The 18,157-nt window shown below is 42.8% G+C and overlaps 2 protein-coding genes across 7 annotated transcripts in view; one reads left to right on the forward strand and one right to left on the reverse strand.

Annotated features, from left to right (window-relative positions):
* The window catches only part of CNTRL (centriolin), a 70,752-nt gene extending 65,452 nt beyond the window's left edge, over positions 1-5,300 (forward strand). For all 6 annotated transcript variants that reach the window (XM_053374614.1, XM_053374619.1, XM_053374617.1 and 3 more), the window contains 2 exons: positions 3,075-3,158; positions 4,910-5,300. In XM_053374614.1, the coding sequence (XP_053230589.1) occupies positions 3,075-3,149 (75 nt within the window). In that variant the 3' untranslated portion in view covers positions 3,150-3,158; positions 4,910-5,300. The remainder of the gene's footprint in view (positions 1-3,074; positions 3,159-4,909) is intronic.
* A 1,892-nt stretch (positions 5,301-7,192) lies between these two features.
* Positions 7,193-18,157, reverse strand: part of RAB14 (RAB14, member RAS oncogene family) — a 34,429-nt gene continuing 23,464 nt past the window's right edge. The window contains exons 3-8 of the mRNA XM_053374621.1: positions 15,339-15,392; positions 14,357-14,534; positions 12,627-12,693; positions 11,390-11,477; positions 11,118-11,148; positions 7,193-9,400 (exon numbers count right to left, since the gene is read on the reverse strand). Of these exons, the coding sequence (XP_053230596.1) occupies positions 9,223-9,400; positions 11,118-11,148; positions 11,390-11,477; positions 12,627-12,693; positions 14,357-14,534; positions 15,339-15,392 (596 nt within the window). The 3' untranslated portion in view covers positions 7,193-9,222. The remainder of the gene's footprint in view (positions 9,401-11,117; positions 11,149-11,389; positions 11,478-12,626; positions 12,694-14,356; positions 14,535-15,338; positions 15,393-18,157) is intronic.

Genomic DNA, 18,157 nt, shown 5'->3' on the forward strand with positions numbered 1-18,157 from the left:
TAGGCCTTGAGGGAATTCCCACCTGAAAATAATTCTGTTTCCTCTCAGCAAAGTCACCAAGTCTCCGTAGTTGGACCTAAGTTCCAGAAGATGTTTCGGGATGTCCTTGAATATTTCTACTTTTGACTCTTGTATTATCAAAGTATTCTGGTAGTGCAGACTCAATATTTTATCTCGCTCCTCTTTGGATCAAAGGGTAATCAAACAGTCTCTCACTCTGTTCTTTCTCCCTCCTTTTCTAAGTCTAAAGGCATTTATTATTTTGAAGTCTTGCTTGTCCTCCAATTTCCAAAAGTCTACAAATTCCTGTGTCAAAAAGTCCCTCAAACTATCTTTCTCAAGTTCAGGTACTGCCCTGACCCTCAAATTGGTCTGTTTCTCCTTCAATTCAATCATAGACAAAAGTTCCTGATGGGCCCCAAGCCGTACCTGATGGTCCCCAAGCTGTTTACTTATCGGTGTTATCTTTTCTTCTACAGCAGCTGCTTTTTCTTTTGCTTCCTGGGCCATCTTTTGATTTAATGCTGACTGTTGTAGTAGTTTTTCGATTGAGTCTGTATTAGAATTCACCTTCTGACCCAAATTGTTGATACTTGTAGTGTTCTGGTCAATTTTATTTGTTGCTTCTGTAACTTGTTTACTTACTTTGTCCAAAGTTTCATAGATCTTGTTCAAAATAGAAGTAAATCCTTCTTCTGTCATCCCTTTTGACCCAGCTTGCACTGGGTCTTCTCCTTGTGACACAGGAGGGCCAGAGGCGGATGCCCTACGCTGCTGCAGTATTGTGCTGGTCTGTTGATGTCTGACTTTGCCTGATCTCGTTACCTTTTCATCCGATTTTGTTGGCTTTTCATCCATGGCACTTTATCTGGAAGTCAAGGTCACTCCCACAGTCAAATTTGTTTTGCTATGGGACTTTCCCAGGCTAGTACTAGATGGAAAATTCCCCAGTCAATTGTAACGTTTTCAGTAAGCCTCTAGGGGGACACAGTATCAGTCAGTAATGATGCAACAAAGTATCTTAATGAACTTTCAAAGGCCCCCTTCAGCAGGAGAAATAACAGTTTTAACAGTTTCAAAATGTCAATTTTGCAGAGATAGCATTCAGCAAGTTACATTGTTCATAGAGAGTGCTGTTCTCAATGTAACCAATCTATTCAGTTTTGGCAGTCTATTCCCAGGGATTAAGAGGTGGTCTTACGTCTCTCCTTTCTCTCTTATACTTTAAGTAAACACAAGAAATACTGTCCCTTCTTCCCTCCCTTTCTTTCAGTTCAGGGAGGGAGTTCCTTAATTTTGACGTTTAAGATTTAAGTCCTTTTAGCGCTCCTTGCCCGGTATTTGGCTTAAATTGTCTTTGCTTTGATCTTTATACAAACCGGAAGGTGGACTTCCTCTTTGCACCTTCCCGCTTCAGTGCCAAATTTGACTTTGTTTTCCCTTAAATTTTCAGTCTTAATACTTGACCTACTCACGGGTTGTTGTTTTGACAGCCGAATTTTCAGAGGAAAAAAGGTCAGCGCTCTCCGGCAACAGCTGCGCGGCTTCACTCCACAGATATAGCGATCGACTCTCAGTGCCGCGCCACCCCCGTTCCGCTCCGGAGCCCCTCGCGGGGTCCCTTTGCTACTTGGGGGGGCGCTTCTGGCACCCGCCGAGTCCCACGGCCGCAGGCTTCTCCCGCCTGCGGTTTTTAAAAGGGTCTCCGCTGCGCCATAGCGGATAGACCCGATTTCTGTGGAGCTTCTCCCTCCAAGTTAGGAGACCGCCATTGCCGTTGGCGCCGCCTCCGGAAGCCATGAATATCAGAAATTAATTCTCTGTGGTCTGAATATGTATTGGCTTTTCACATGCATATTTTCTAAAAAAATTGGAGCTTAATTGTATGTTGGTTTTTAACAGGATTTTGTGATAGCTTTGTGTTAAAATGTGTGCCCCTCCATGCATAACCTGATACTTCAACATTTCATCTCACTGAGGCTGTTTCTCCCAAACTACACCCACCTGTCCCCCATCTGATGTCAGCTGTGGGGCAGGTGGAGATGTGGCTAGATAGACTGTGGAACTGATCCCTGCAGAAAGCAGTCCTGTCAGTCTTATGCTCAGCACTTGGGGAGCACTGAGCACAGGACTTGCAAAGTGCTTTCCAAATGCCCTGACAATCACCTGGCTGCTGGGCGCTGGGAAAGCACTGCACAAGGGACATCCCAACCATCTATCAAAGTTGCCCCATAAGGGCTGATAAGGATCTGGTCCACTGAGCCAAGCAGGCTTTTCACTCTTGATTCACTGAAAGCAGGGGTGTGTGTCTTGAAAATTTAGCTGCTCCTCTTCTAGTTCAGTCCCTGCTTTTACTCAAAGCAGATATGTTCTTTTTCTCCTATTTGTGTTTCTGCTCAGTTTTTTGTTTAGCATTTCTTTAAATTCCTTAGTATCCTTTCTCTCCTATTTGTTTCTACGTAACCACTCTAGTTTGTATTTTGCTTTTTTTCCTTACCTCTTTGCTGTTGGCTCTTCTTGCCCTCTGTCCCTGTTTTGTGAGATGGCTGCAACGACCAAAGCTAAAATAAAATGCATGTTACAGTGGTTAAGAAAAAGCCTCCCAGGTGGCTACCTTGGAATAAACTGCCATGGATCTCTTTCAAGTCCTTTTAGTAGACGCTCCAGTAACAGGCTTTCTCTGCAGAGCCAATTGCCTAAACTATAACAGGTTTGATTCTAGTTATATCCTTTTACTGAACCACCTTGTTAGCAGTTTATATTTTGTAAGGGTTTTGGAAAACTTCAGCACAGGAGGAAGGGACTGGGAGATGTACTACTCTGAGCAATGAATTTATTCAGTTTGAATGTTCTGACCTGCTTATCTTGAATAAAAGTTTTGTGTATCCTTTCTCTTTATATTTTACCAAATATTTTAGCCTGCTGTAAGTCTTACAATAATATAATCAAAATAATAATCATAGGGATTATGCTGCTGCTATTATCCATATTCCAGAAGCAAGAAAAGTCAAGGGCTCTTGCAATGTGTTGTCTTCTCAGTTTTTTTGCTCATTGAATGGGGATATCTTTTCTAGTTTTCTAGATCTCCTTCCAGGACATCAACAGGTATTTCAACAAAATCTCCAGGTACTCATCAGTACAAGGCATAATCCCAGCAGGTAAGAGGGGTGGGGTGATAACAGTGGAATTGATCAATAAATGTTAAAATTTAGACTGAAATATAAACACAATTTCTAGGGCAGGGTGACTGTGGCCCTGCAAATGTTGGACTCCAACTCTCATCAGCCCCAGCCAGCATAGCCATTGGTCAGGGGTGATGGGAACTGAAGTCCAGCAACTCCTGGAGGGCCACAGGTTAGCCACCTCATTCAAGGAAGTATGTAGTTCTTATTTCTAAGTATGACATTTTTTTGAAAGTCTAGCATCTGTGTAACCAGCCTTCCTCCATGTAACTCGGGGGGGGGGGGAGAGTTACAACTCACACCTATATCTTGCATCAAACACTGAGGTCATGCTCATGATTTATGGCACTTATGCTTACAGTTTTTAATTGCTAATGACAGCCTTCCCCATCCTGGTGCCCTCGATCTGTTTTGTACAATTCTGTGTAGCCCCAGGTTGGGGTAGTGTAACCTGTGGAGAGCAGTGCATGAGGTTCTTTTACATCTTCTGTAGGGCATTCCAGAACCTTAAGTGGGATCCAAGCCTGTTCCCTGTTCTGGAGCAGGAAAAGCTCAGAAAAGCAGGGGGAGGGGGAGACACCACTCCAAGGTCACATCTTGCCACAGGAAAATAAGAAGAGGACATAATTGCCCTCATCTAACTGTTCCTCCATAGCTCCTCCAGATTTGCAATCTCCTGCCTGTTGTTCTTACAAGCACATAATTAAGATTACACCCCCACTGAGTGATGAGCAGGACTCCTTAAAGTGTCCAAGTCATGGAATTCTGCCCATGGTGTCCTGGCAGCAGTTTTGCCTTCAAGCAATGGCACATCAGCACTGAACAAAGAGCACCTGGGTTGGATCAGGCAGAAGACTTCTCCCACCTAATCTGAGATGTTAGTGGAAGCAATGCCAGGGAGCTGTCAGAGAACCTGAAGACATTTTCAGTCTCTCAGGACTATCTTTCCCCCCTAGATTTTATTTCCAGCATTGTTGGTCAAGCCCACATAACAGACCAGAATTTAATTATAGCACCTCTGCCCTGGATGAGGTCACACCAGCAGTTCCCAATGGAGTAAAGGTCTGCCTAAGCCTATAACAGTACCCTTCGCAGAGTTTGACAGGGTACGTAATGTTGAATGAAACAACCTTCCAAAAGGTAAAGCATTTCTGGGTGGCATAATCCCCACTGCTCCCTAGTGGACCATTATCATCTCTTTAGAACTCATCTGTTTCTAGAGTGGCCTCCTTGCTGTAGTGATCTTTACTTCTCCCTGCTGCACATTGTGTTGGATTCATTATTTTTCTATAGTCATAAAGGCTATGTGGTCGGTTGCCTTGCTCTTCTAGTACTGTACATTGTGGGGGAAGCTAGGTAGCGCCTTCCACTGGAGAGCATCAGTTGTATTGAACCCTATATTGTCACCTAGAGGGAGGTGCTCTCGCCAGCCTTCTGGACTGCCCTTCCTAGATGCATTCATGGTTGGCAGCTCCCCTTTTCTTAGCTCTGCCAGCAATTAGGAAGGTAACAGCTTACCCAGAACCTGAGGCAACACAGTACCTCAGTTTACTTCCAGCCAGACCAGCATCACCTTTTATGCTTAAGAAATGACTTCTGCTAAAAAGTTAACTGAAAATCCTTTGTTAATCAGTAAATTGGTATGATTGTAACCTTGCTTGCCATTTGCAGCAAGCATATTTTACAGTAATCACTGAAGTTTATTATTATTATTATTATTATTATAGGTAAGCAGCGAAATGCAGCTGTATTGGTGCAGCCCGTGCCAACAGCCTGGCTTTGAAGGCATCAGAAGACTACCTCATTGGTTTCCATGTCCCTGTTAACATTCCTAAAGACATTTTAGGTGTGAGCTCAGGTGTTTTTTATTACGTATGCACACTTACTTGAATTTTTATTTCTATGGAGCACTTCTGCAATGCAAGCTAGAGTGTAGCATTTGCAGTATTGAAAGTTACAGCCATTGATGTCTGCATCCTTTTGTTTGTGGGGTAGGGGTGCGTGCATTTATTTATATGTGGGTGAATGGGCATAAGCTTTTTAAGCATTTTTAGTGAAAATTTGTGTTCTGTTGAATTTTGTTTACAAAAATAAATATTCCCTCCCCCCCCAAAAAAAATACACCTTGCGTTTTCTTCTGCTTTCTATAAACATAAATATTTAGTGACTGGTTATTCCACCAGGTTCCTATGCATACCTAGGATGTTACAAGGCAGGGATGGGGAACCTCAGGCCAAAAAGCAAAGTACAGCCTTCCTAGGCTGCTTTATGTATCTAGTCCTTGGGTAGATACCCTTGTGTCATGCATTCTTTGCCTGCATGGTGTTTGTGTAGAAATATCAACCTGTGCACAGCTGGAATGTTGCCTACTTTACAAATGCAATGGATGTGACTTTTTGAAACTAGCTCCACCCAGGTTGCCTGTAAGGAATCAAGGCTCTCTGAAAAATGTTGCCCACCTAAGGGATTTGAATGTGTCCTAGATTTTGCAGCAATAACTGCTTCCATATTTCCACCAGAAGCAAATTTACTCCAGACTATGAAGGAGGTATTTAAAGTATGGGGGTTGTCTCCATCTACCTACTTAGAAGATGCAGGGTCATGTGACTTAACTTTTATACAGACTGGCTGTCTCACCTCACTTCCCCTCCTCACCCCCCCAACAGAGCTTTTTCTCAGTTTACGCACATAAGTTTTGTCTCAGCTCTTAATTCTGTTGCAGTTTACCTCAAATAGTACTTTATTCTAATTCCTGCTTAAACTCTTAAAATAAAAAGTAACTTTCTCCTCTATTTCTCTCTCTTTCCACTCCCATTCTGTGATCCAGGACTGCAGTGGATTCTGCCACAGCAAATGGCTGTTGTCCATTTGCACTACTGTGGAAAACTAGCATAAACTTTATTAACATAGCAGAAGCTGACGTTTGTTCACTAGGGGTTGTTCTAAGTAGACTCATTGGAAGTAACATGACGTTACTTAGGTTTACTAATTTCAGTGTGGTGTCTACCATTTGAATAAAAGGGTGGAATACAAAACAACCCTTAGCTATTTTTTACTGGTCTGAATGTTGAGATCCACCACGCATACTTGAAACTTAAGCAATGCTGCACTTACAAAAATGAAGTGAGCCCCCTTTACCTAACAATAATAAAACATGTGCTTTTCAAGATCAGTTTTTCTTCCATCAAACTGATTATGCAACTTCACAATTCTTCAGTGATATTCTCCAATGAACTTTAATGATTAAGACTGACGAGATCCAAGAGCAAGTAGAAACAGAAAGTTCAAAAGCAAAGCTCAAGAGGGAGAACTGTACTTTCCACCATTCCAAATCTAGGGCTAGGTAATGCTGCATTGGGTGGGATTTTCAACACCATTCCACCATGTGTGAGGATTGTCCCTGTTAAAATGGGAACTTGATTTTATTCTAACAGTTTCCTCTATTTGGAGAGCCTACCTTTCAGCCAAGATTAATCCACAGAAATGTACATTAGTGATAAATGAGTGTTTTCTGGTTGTTGCCTGTTTATAGCAATAAGGTTTTAGGCTCTTCCCTACAGGAGGTTTAGATAAAAAAGATGATCTGCAACTAGACTTGAGGACTGGTTGATGGTGAAGCAGCACATCTGTTGGTCTTAACATTCCGTGCTTTAACAAAGTGTTCTGCAAAAGGATTTAAAGTCTAAAGGCAAGCATGCTGATTGTGCTTCAGCTACATAGGTATGTAGCAGCTCACCTAGAATGATGGCAGGGTTTTTTGCTTTCACACTACCATAAATATTCATAGAGAGCAGGCTAGGGAGGATTAAGTTTGATACATTATACAATAAAGCCATCTATCACCTTCTGTGACAAATATTACACGGGTCTAGAACCTTCACACATGGAATAATATAGCAAAACTACAACAACTGTGGTCTAGTGGGTTCATATAAAAAGGGATACTTGCTTCATGTGACCCACAATCCACACCCTCTTGAGTTCACATCTTCAAAGAACGACCACTGTCATTTATCTAGATACAGGTACTTTATTTACAAATATTTAGATAATAGCATTGTTACAATAAATGAGTACAGCAGCCCAAATAAGTCCTGTCACAGAAACAAAGACCTACTGTAACTTATAATTTGGAGGATATAAGGGGGGGGGTATTGCACCACCAACAAGCTGCAGAAAGTGATTGCCTTTGCCCAAACTTAAAATTGTATATCAACTGGTCATGGTCCCCGGGCAAAAACCCCACATGGTGCAATCCAAGCTGCATCTTTTGTAATACCCATCTATTTTAAGAATCTTAGGTTGGGGGAGAGAAACCTATCCAGAGCCAAACAAAAAAGAAACACACAAAGGGACAGTGTACACATTATCCAAACACTTAAATCATCTGCACATTCCAGTTTTGGCTTTTATTTAACATTGACTGTACAGTATGCTGGTTATCACCCTTTGCTTTTACATAGTTGAACATGGCCTTGCTTAGTGTCTTTACAGGGCTAAAAACAAAAAAAACACAACCCTATGCTATATTTGAAGCATTGCAGTCAATATAGTGAAACAGTGAAACATAGTGAAGCCCAATCAAGCTTAATCCATTTGTTGCCCTCTTTTTCTTTTAAATAGCAGGTTGTTATGGAAGAGTTACAGTACAGTTGAGATTGTTTACATATGTGGTGGCTCCAACCCAAGTAGACAGACAGGTCTGCATATACACAATTGCTCTGAATTACTTCTCTCAACGTTCTTTGCAACCACAACATGGAGGAAGAACTGAGGAGGAGCAGAAATTAAGCCTATGTCAACTGTAGTGTCAAATGCCACGGTATGGTTCAAAATCCCTAGAGTGTAAAATGCTTGACAGTCCAGTTGAGAATATATCTTTTCATAAAAGTGTAAGATGTCCAACAGCCCATCCTTCCTATACAATAAGGCAGGAAATGAAGCTGGATTAATGCAAAAAGTCTTCCCAAAGAGAGAGGAAAAGTATATTAGCACACCAGCAATTGCACAAGACCAGGAATATTAAACAAAAGCAGCAATAGGCTGACGACAGTGCCGAGATAGGACAGATACTATTACACTGGGGTAGGTGTTCTTTTGCACTGTGTCAGGAACCAGCTTCCTAAGCACAACCTCCAAATGCCAACACCACGGAATCAAGCCAATGGTCAGTGAATTGCAGTTACTAAAGCTGGGGGTGATGTGGTCATTATTAGGTTGAACTGTACAGACCAATATATTACCTATTCTAGTGCCAGTAAATCAGTTTTTATTTCATTAAGATCATATACACAGAATGTACTTTTTAAAGTGTTAGCTCTGTTCCTTCAAAATTTATACATATTTACGTTCTGTTAACAAGGGCCACAAAAGGTAAAAATGGTAAGGAGGAGGAAGAGGTGGGTGGCATCAAGCTACAGAGCACAAGCACAAGATAGATACTTGCCATGTGGGAGGCCAAGATGGATGAAGGCTAACACTCCTGCAATGAGTGCCCCCCACGCCGCCACCACCACCAACTGCGTAATAGGGAATCCTTCCCACTAAAAAAGGAATCTTATGCAGGATCCCACTCTAATCATGTAGGTTGTTTCACAGCAAATCAACTTTTTTTGTTACTAAAAAGGACAGATCCAGACCACTTGCAGACTGCGAGGAAAGGCTGAAGCTAGTAAAGTTAAATTTTACAAGAGACAAAGCCCTGCAGAAAGAGAAAGAATAATAATAAAAATCATGAGGTCCAACCATCAGTGCTCTGTTTTGTAAATCATGTATTGGTGACACCTATTCACAAGGACTGGGGTGGGGGGAGACTTCTAGATTTACCATGCAGGGAGAGGGTATGACTCTACTTGCCTTTGATAACCTGATTACATCTAAGTTTCTCTTATTTATTTTTTAGCAGTTTAGTGCTGTGTTAAACTGTTGCCTCAGGAGTTTTAATTAAACCCAGTAAGATGGACAGAGGAAACTGAAGCAGCCAAAAGCACTGCTCCTAACAGAGGTGAAAGGTCAGAAACAGAGCCGAGAAGTGAGGTCACTAGCAGCCACAGCCTTCTCTCTGCGGCTGGGGTTCACTGGTTAGTCGGCCACCCTGTGGAGCTGAAGGCTTATGTTGTACACCAGATTCTGCAGCATTTAGATCCAGGCTCCCGTCTTGGATGTTCTGATAGATTTTCTTGGCAGCCTCTAGGAATGCATCCTCAACATTCTCTCCTCTGATAAAAGGGAAAGCAGCAATGTTAACTTAGAATGTATATAGAAAGCCTGTTGCACAAAGAATTTCACATACCCACCATTAACTATCCAGGAGCAATGTAGCACAGAGCTTCTACCCTTTTTTCCATTCATATTTCATAGGTATTAAGGTTGCACAACCCATCTATTTTAGCCGCCACCACTATGGAAACATCAACAGAACATCTTGCAATGGCCATTTTCTTTGCTTCAGATATTCTGCATCAGCAGCCCTAGTGTCTTCATAGCACACATCAGGATGGTGTGGATTCCTGCACGCCTTCCTGCCATATGTCCCAACTAACCCCGGATTACTCTTCTCACTTTTACATGGGGCAAGGAAAGCAGATGCAAGAGGATTCTCAGTTGGTACACCCCACTTCAGATTAATGGAGCCAGCTGAGGATGCCCTGCCTGAAGGACCCCAAACTCCTGTAGCCAATGTTGCCTTTTGCATCTGTTCCATGGAGCACTTGAATTCCACCACGCACTACCTTGCTTTAGAGCAAGAATTTCTAGTTCACAGGGCAGAAATTCCTGAAAAGTTCATGAGTCTAAGATCCCAAAACATCAAATGATTGATAAATTATGTTTAACTTGAAGGAGCAAATTGCAGTGAAACTATGGCTCACACACTCCTTCCCTCCTCTCCTCTGGCACAGCCACAGGGAGATTTGAAAGCCTCCTTTTTAAAAAGTAAACCTCAGTTTTAGCACGGCACCCAAACTCTAAACTGCAATTAAGATTAACTATTCCCTGTTTGAAACAAACATGGTATGAAGATGGTTTATTTCAATAAAGTGCAGTTAAAATAAAGCAACAGTTTGCTTGATACAAAGACAAACAGTTTAAAAACTGAAGCAAAAACTTCCACTCTCTTCCTCGAGGCCATGCCAAAAGAGGAATGTGTGAGCCCAAAGCTCACTCTAGCTCCTTCCCATCATGATAAACCATGGTTTTTTGTGACATCTGAACACAGCTGTGATATTATCTTTTTTGAATTGCTGTGGTTGGCGTTGGGGTTGAGGTTAGGCCAGTGTGGACATTCTCAGACAAACCCCTGAACATGCCAGAATTGCTTCTTACCGTCAACAAGGAACAGAACTCAGATTCCTCTTGTTTCCCCAACACCAAAGCCACCTTATGGGGCTTAGCTAAGCTTCTATGCACTCACTATAATGGTACAGTGGTACCTCGGGTCATTCTCAAGGTGCATACTTAACCTGAAACTGTTCTTAACCTGAAGCACCACTTTAGCTAATGGGGCCTTCCGCTGCGCCATCAGAGCACGATTTCTGTTCTCATCCTGAAGCAAAGTTCTTAACCCGAGGTACTATTTCTGGGTTAGCGGAGCCTGTAATCTGAAGCGTATGTAACCTGAAGCGTATGTAACCCGAGGTACCACTGTATTCTAATGAGCAAAAGTCAGACATGTGACACTGATGAACACAGCAACTAATGTGAGGAAGTAAACAGTTAATTAACAACTGAGTGAAGAATTACACTGGACAAAGGGGTAAGCAATACCTAATGCTTTTCCAGGAAAAGAGCAAGTAGTGACAGCAAGATTGGGAAGGTATCAAGGGGGTATAATTGCTCAAGCTACAGAGACTAAAAATCAAAGTACCCTTCAAAGCAGATTATGGATGAATCCACATAAGCAACTTCGGTTTCAAGAAATCAAGACTCAGTACTTACGTTTTAGCACTCGCTTCAAGAAACAGCAATCCTGTTTAGAAACAAAATACAACTTTAGCATAGGCAGGAATAGCAAGTGCCCCATACCAAACCTCACAAATAAGAGTCCCCAAAGAACTCCAGGGTCAGTAGTTTGCATAACCAGATCTGTAAGTGAGACAACTCAGGCCCTGAATCGCTGAGGTCTCCCCGCTCCCCAAAACGGCTTCTGGGAGTTATCATGGCCTAGAATCCAACCTATACACTCACAGCACTGGAGTAGCAACACCCACCATTCTCTTCAGCAAACTGTTTGGCTTCTTCATATGTCACATCCCTCTGCGCTTCCAGATCCGCTTTATTTCCTATAAGGATTATCACCTGCATCCGGAATAAGGCACAAAAAGATTGCTGATAAACTGGCAGTCCCTGTTGAAGGCAAGAGGTCAACAGCTGCATGCTAGTCCTACTCACTAGGCTCCAGCATCCTGCAGCTGCCACTTTAGCCCTCCTGTGACATGCCTGAGTAGAGCTGGTAAAGATAATCCTTTTATGCAAGGCTATATAGATCAGGAAAACCAAAATCAAATGCTGCCAGAACTTCAAGTGTGAATGTTAAGTGACACTTCAACTTCTTATTGCTGCAGGACCATTCAGATTCAAGAAAGGCTATTATGAAATAAAATAGTCACACTGATGAGGAAGTGAACCTGACTAGCTAGAACTAACTTCTGTGGAGAACAGAACCAAAATCAGGAACAGATGTATTCAAATCACTTGATGCTACACAGGGTGGAAGGAAACCAACTTCAACTGCAGATATAGGGTGGTATTTAGCCTCAAAAAAACCCCCAAACCAAATCCTATGTGTCTTTCTGTAAAAAAATAAATGATTTAAATCAAGTCTTACTGACTACAGTAGTGATTTAAATCGATTTGATTTAAATCATATCCACCCTGGTTGGCTCTTTCCAACTATTTTTCTTCCCTTTTCTCCTTAATGACTCTTGCCATTACCTTCACATTGTACTCCTTCTGGCAGCAATTATGTTCATTTATAATTTTGGGGAAATTATACTTCATAAGAAGACAACCAGCAGCAGCTTATGCAACAGGGTGGCAATTTAGGCTTGTGTTCTGATTCCATGCTTTGGGACAAGGCCTTTTAATCAAAGCCACAACCTTCGCTTTAACAATTTAATCACTGGTAGCAAATTTAAAGCCAGTTCAGTGTGGATGAGCGTTAATGGCACCCTTGATTTCAAACCAACCCCATTTTGATGCGTTGATGTAATGGGAAATAAAAAATAAAAGGTAGCTTTTCCTTTTGGCAAGTACTGTAGTAGTTTAAGTGGTAACTTTGTGTCTTTATGAACAAATTGCTACTTATCACACTCTCAACATCTCCCAAAGATATCAAAATAGGTCATATTTGTTTGATTTTAAATGTAAACAACGAAAAGGCAGATGTTCAAAGGGTGTTTGACAGCCCTACATTTAATGCAACCATTTTTAAACAGCCAAACTCACAGTATTTGGATTAGTTAGGTTCCTTGCATCTGTCAGCCAGCTGCTTAGATGGTTATACGTGCTTCTTCTGCAGAAGACAGAAAGGGCAAAACTAAGTACTTATAGGGTCACACCAGCATAATATGTCAGTTTATTTCCTATTACGCTTTGAGGATGGTACTGGACACAACAGGAACATGTTACTTCCAATTTAGGCAATTGAATTGAGCTGTTAACAGAGATTCTTGCTTGTTTTTCATTTCCCTGATTTTCAAAGGGAAATCTATTAAGACAAAATGTTGCAAAAATCTCCTCTTAAAGAGCTATTGTCTGGAGGGTGGGGTCGGGGAGAACACTGATCTTGTGTGTCTGGGGAACATACACATATGCCCAAGATACAGAAAGGTGAAGTATTGTTTGCTAGGGTTTACAATGATCTGAAAAACCATTCTCTTCTTTTGTAGGACTAACCAATGTGCCCCATTCCCAAGCTTGCTCTGTATCTTTTCCAAAATTTGAATAGTTAAAACTTAGTTTAGAAACCTCTGGTTTCAATTCACCCAGCTGTAAAGGCAGTAAAATATCAATCCCATAACTAGACTCCATAATTTATTTATTTATTAGCCCAACACAGAGCTGACAAATACTCCCAACTTCTTGCACTTAGCAACAGGCTTCATGTCCTATTTAAAATAGACTAAAATAGGGCTAAAAATAGTCATATTTTTTCCGTGGGGCATTCTTCACTCAGTTCAGTTCCATGACACCATACAGGAAGCTAGATGCACAGGAGATAGCGATGTATTCCCAAAAACAGATGCTCCTGATGAGCCAATGTGTCTCTGTCCCACTTACTAGCAAAGAATCTTTGGCAAGCTACCAAAGCCCAGAAACTCAACAACCCCAGATACTTGACTTTTAAGAATATTGCTCTTCCTTCTCCAGACTGTTGTTCCTGGGCATGGCCAAAAAAGAGAGAAGTGTTTACAGGTATTACATAACATTAAGGGCTAAGAAAGGAGCAGCTGTTAAAGCCGCAACCTTGCCTAAAGTTCCTCTTAAAATCAAGACAATGACTTGACACTTATATCATCCTGAAAAGATCTAATTAGGTTTGTTTTTCTAAAAAGTGACCATGCTTTTAAAATCTGTTTTGAGTCACGTGCCCCTTGCAGAAATATCAGCAAAAGCAAACAAACAAACAAAACCTTGGTGCATTATGTTGATAAAGTCAGCAGAAAAGGCCATTCCACCACCAGCACCTTTCTCCTGCAGTACTAGAACTTGGGGTCACCTAAAGCAACAAACAGTAGATTCCGGCAGGCAAGAGAAAAAATACCCTACTTTGTGCATAGCTAACCTCTGGAATTCACTTCCATAAAATGTAGTGACTGCTGCTAGTTTTGAAATGAATTAGCTAAATTTATGGAAGCAGGTCTTTCACAGTGGAGATGGCACCTTCATGTCCAGAGCCGAAATTCCTGGGATTCTGGGGAATATTGCTGGGGCAATAATGACAGAGGGCCACTGTGTTCATGACCTGCCTGTGGGCTTCCGAGAGACATCTGATTAGCCATTTTTTGAGAGCAAATATATTGATGAGAAGGAGCCCCCAACTGATCCAGGAGTGTCATTCTTGTCCTATTAAGAGCTAGGAAAGTAGTGAGTTTAACCTCAGCAGCTGCTGTATGACTGCTGTAGGTAACATAAGAGTGTACTAAGGGTGTCTATAGCACAAGAAGGCCTCTTACCTAGTAATATCGTAGACCATAAGAGCGCCTGCTGCTCCTCTGTAGTAGCTCCGTGTGACAGCCCTGAATCTCTCCTGTCCTGCTGTATCCCAGATCTGCAGCTTAATTTTTTGGCCACTAACTTCAATTATTCTTGTACCAAACTCAACACCAATTGTATGGGGACAATCTGCCATAACTGTTGCCAAAAAGGAGAGAGAGAGACAGAGAGAGAGTCAGGCGACCAGTACTTCCATTTAGAGCTCTCAATAGCAACACTGAGCATGTGCATGTAAAACTGAAAACCTGCTTAATCTCAATTTCAGATTTCATCTCACCCATCCCCCCAAAAAAGGAAATCTAACTGCTATTAAAGTTCTGTACTTCATTAACAAAATTATTATCTTTTTTCTATATAACACTATCCCATCCCCACGCTGTTCAGGTTCATTTTCTCATCAGGAATGAGAAAGAGACAACTGTCCTGCCAAAAACCACACTAGCTCTTGACCTCCGTTATCTGTTTTGTTCTTAAACAAATTTAAGGTATGCCTTACTTTTTAAAATCCTGGTCAAATAGAAAGATAGCTGGACTTTAAGGGATTTGGTAACTTACAGTCCAGTTAAAACCTACGCCTAAGCTGGGAAAAGTAATACTGGACCTAACTGCTAACCAGGCAGTCAATCTTAAATAAACCAGCACAAGGCACATAAGTGAGTCATGTGGCCTCAAGCGAATGTAGAAGCTTTTTCAACCCATGATGCTCTTCCAACCCCAGTTAAGACAGAGACTGAAAATAGTGTCCAACTGTAATAGTGGCACATTAAACAATTTTGCTAAGTGTCTTTGCCTCAGCCGTGCTGGACCACTCTCACAAATAGAGCCAGGCAGATCAAAGACACAAGAAAAGCCCAAATCAACTTGTGCAAGGAGGAGAGAGAAGAGGCATGCTGTGGATTACCATCTAAAATCACTTGAAGGTCAGTATGTGAAGAGACTTACATTTCTTTTCTGTAAACTGGTGGAGCAAGCAAGACTTTCCTACACCCATGTCCCCTACGGGACAGGGCGGAGGGAGGGGGGAGAAAAGAAAGAAACAAGTCTTAGTAACAAGCCATGTACTATTATCACTGTGCTTGAAACTTAGTATCACAGAAGAGGACTGTGCAATAATGTGTCATTCACACAGGGCCGGCCCAAAACATTTTGGCACCTGGGCATCACCTAAACATGCATCCTCCCGACTGCCTTACTAGGACATTTTCCACATCGGTATAGCGCGTTTGTACAACACCAAGCACTCACCAGCCCTCAGGCAGCATGATCAATGGTCAGTGGTCAGGGATGATATGACACTGAACAGCCAGTGTGATATAGTGGCCAGAGTGATGGACTAGGTCCTGGGAGAGCAGAATTCAAACCCCCACTCAGACATGAAGCTCAATGGGTGGCCTTGGGCCTGTCTCTCTCTCTTCTCTCCGTCTCCTCCTCCCCCACCCCTAAACCTACTTCACAGGACGGTTGTGAGGATTATATGAGGAAGAGGAGAATCTGTGTACACCACCTTGAGCTCATGGGATAAAAAGGTGAAGCATAAATCCAATAAATACTGTATTGAATGCACCATCGAATCTAATGTGCGTCCTAAACATAATTTGGCAAAAAAATGTGTGCATTAGACCACCAAAACTATCTTGACTTGCAGGGAGGGCATGCCTCCTTTTTTACAGCCCCCATCCTGCCACCCCTGTGACCCAGAGGCTCCTTCACCGCCTGGGCACATTGAGGACTAGCCATGTGGCTGGCGCGCTCTCCTGCCGGCCACCTTACCTGCCCAGAAGCCCGCCTTCTCTTCCTCCTCCTCTGCTTCTCCATCACCAACCACAGCCTGGACCCCTCAGGAAACCACACAGCAAAGTCGCCCTGCCCTACCCAGTGGGATTCACTGCAGCCTCCTGTGCAACAGCGTCCACCTCCGCTTCCCTCCGACAGAGGAAGCTGCCAGGCTGACTCAGCTGATCCGGCAGCAGGGCCCTGGAGTGTGGCAGCGCAAAGCAGGAGAGCAGGCATGCACCAAGAAAACAGGCCCCACAGTGCCAGCTCACCTTTCTCTCTCTTGCAGTGTGGAAGTGCTGGGCCCCGCCTGTGTAGAGGAACTGAGGCAGGTGGGAACCATGTTTTGGTTCACCTCACTGACAAAAGGAGTATGAGGGACTTTTCCCTCATGGTGCTTTCACTGAGGGAGAGAGGGGTTTGCTTATTATGCCCCTCTGCCTTGCTTTAGGGTGCGCAATAGAAACCTCCCCAGGAGCTGAGCAAAACAGTAACAATTATTTCCCATCCCCACACACTTTAGATAACTCAGTGGGTTACACAGGCCACTTAACTACGGAGAAAGTCCCAGACCTACTTCTGAGTAGGTAAATCAGGATCAGCACTATACACTGTTGTATTTACTTCTAATGCACCATTGAATCTAATGCACATCCTAATTTTCGCAATGTAATTTGGCAAATGTATGCTTTAGACTCGAGTAAATACGTAGCCCAGCAACATTTGAAATATGCAATCCAATGGAGGCAGCAACCAAGGCAAAAATTTAGGGAATGGGCTGGAGAGGTGGGCAGAGGAAAGTCAAGAGAGTGTAGAAATAGGTGGGTAAGGGAGGAGGAGGAGGAGGAGGAGGAGGCAGCAAGGTGGAAGACACTGCTCCACAAGGTGGGTCCTCAAAGTCGCTGTGTAATGCAGCGGCAATAATGGAGCAGTAGCTTGCTGATCTCCAGGTGCTCAGTGAACAGGCTAGCTGCTCTCATACATAAGTAATGAAAGTAGCAAGCCTGTTCGCCACGGCTGTCCAGAAAGCGGTGGCACTTGGAAGAGGATGAAGAGAAGCCCCTGCCTTGCTGCCACTTTACACAGCAACTATGGCAACCCCACCATGTAAAAAGCAGCAGCATGGCAGTGGCTGTGACTCTTCAAAACCACTTCTCTCAAGTGCCATCCAAGGCAGGTGCCTCACCTCACATTATTGAAGGGCCAGCTCTGTGTTCTACAGTCTACTGGCGAATAATCTCTGTGCACCAGTTGCTTGTAACACTTCATGAGTAAGAATTATAAAAGTAAATTTTAAAAAAATGAAACAGAAAGCACTGCTACAGCACTGCAACAGACAGCACTAGAACTATTAACCTCAGCATCTAGTGCAAATGTTTCTCCCCTCCATTCCTTCCACGTTTTATAAGACAGAGGATTTTTTTCATTATCCTGCACTTCCTCCAAAGAGTTCAAGGTTATGAACACTCATCCATTTTCATCCTGACTGCCACTCTGCAGTCAGAGTTGAGTGGAAGAGGGAGAAACCCAGAGTCACACAGAGAGCTTACAATCAGGCAGGGAGCTGAACCTAGGCCTCTCCCAAGTCTAAGACTGGCTTGTTAACATTAATACAAGATCAGCTACTTTAAGAATAGCAGCGAGTAGTCCAACAACTAGTACACAGACACTTTAGTTCTCCCTCACTCAGAAGTAACCTAAGCCATGTCTAGCATGAGGAATGCGCAAAATATTTAAGGCTTGGTGTAAACAGCACATAAGCCATGTTGCAAGTTTCGGGCCCAAATGACATATACAATGTCAACTATAAACTCTCCCCTGCTTTATACCACCATATGACTATTTGTAGGCCAGTGGGTCACTGCGTGCCAAGCACTGAGCAAATCACAGCACAACAGCCGCCGCAGCTAAATGAAGGGAAATGGCTTGGAGCCACTATCTCAGTCTCCACTTCATGACTATCAAGCACAAAGTTTTACAGGTGCTTT

This window comes from Podarcis raffonei, chromosome Z (genome assembly GCF_027172205.1).
Source record: "Podarcis raffonei isolate rPodRaf1 chromosome Z, rPodRaf1.pri, whole genome shotgun sequence".
Lineage (NCBI taxonomy): Eukaryota > Metazoa > Chordata > Lepidosauria > Squamata > Lacertidae > Podarcis > Podarcis raffonei.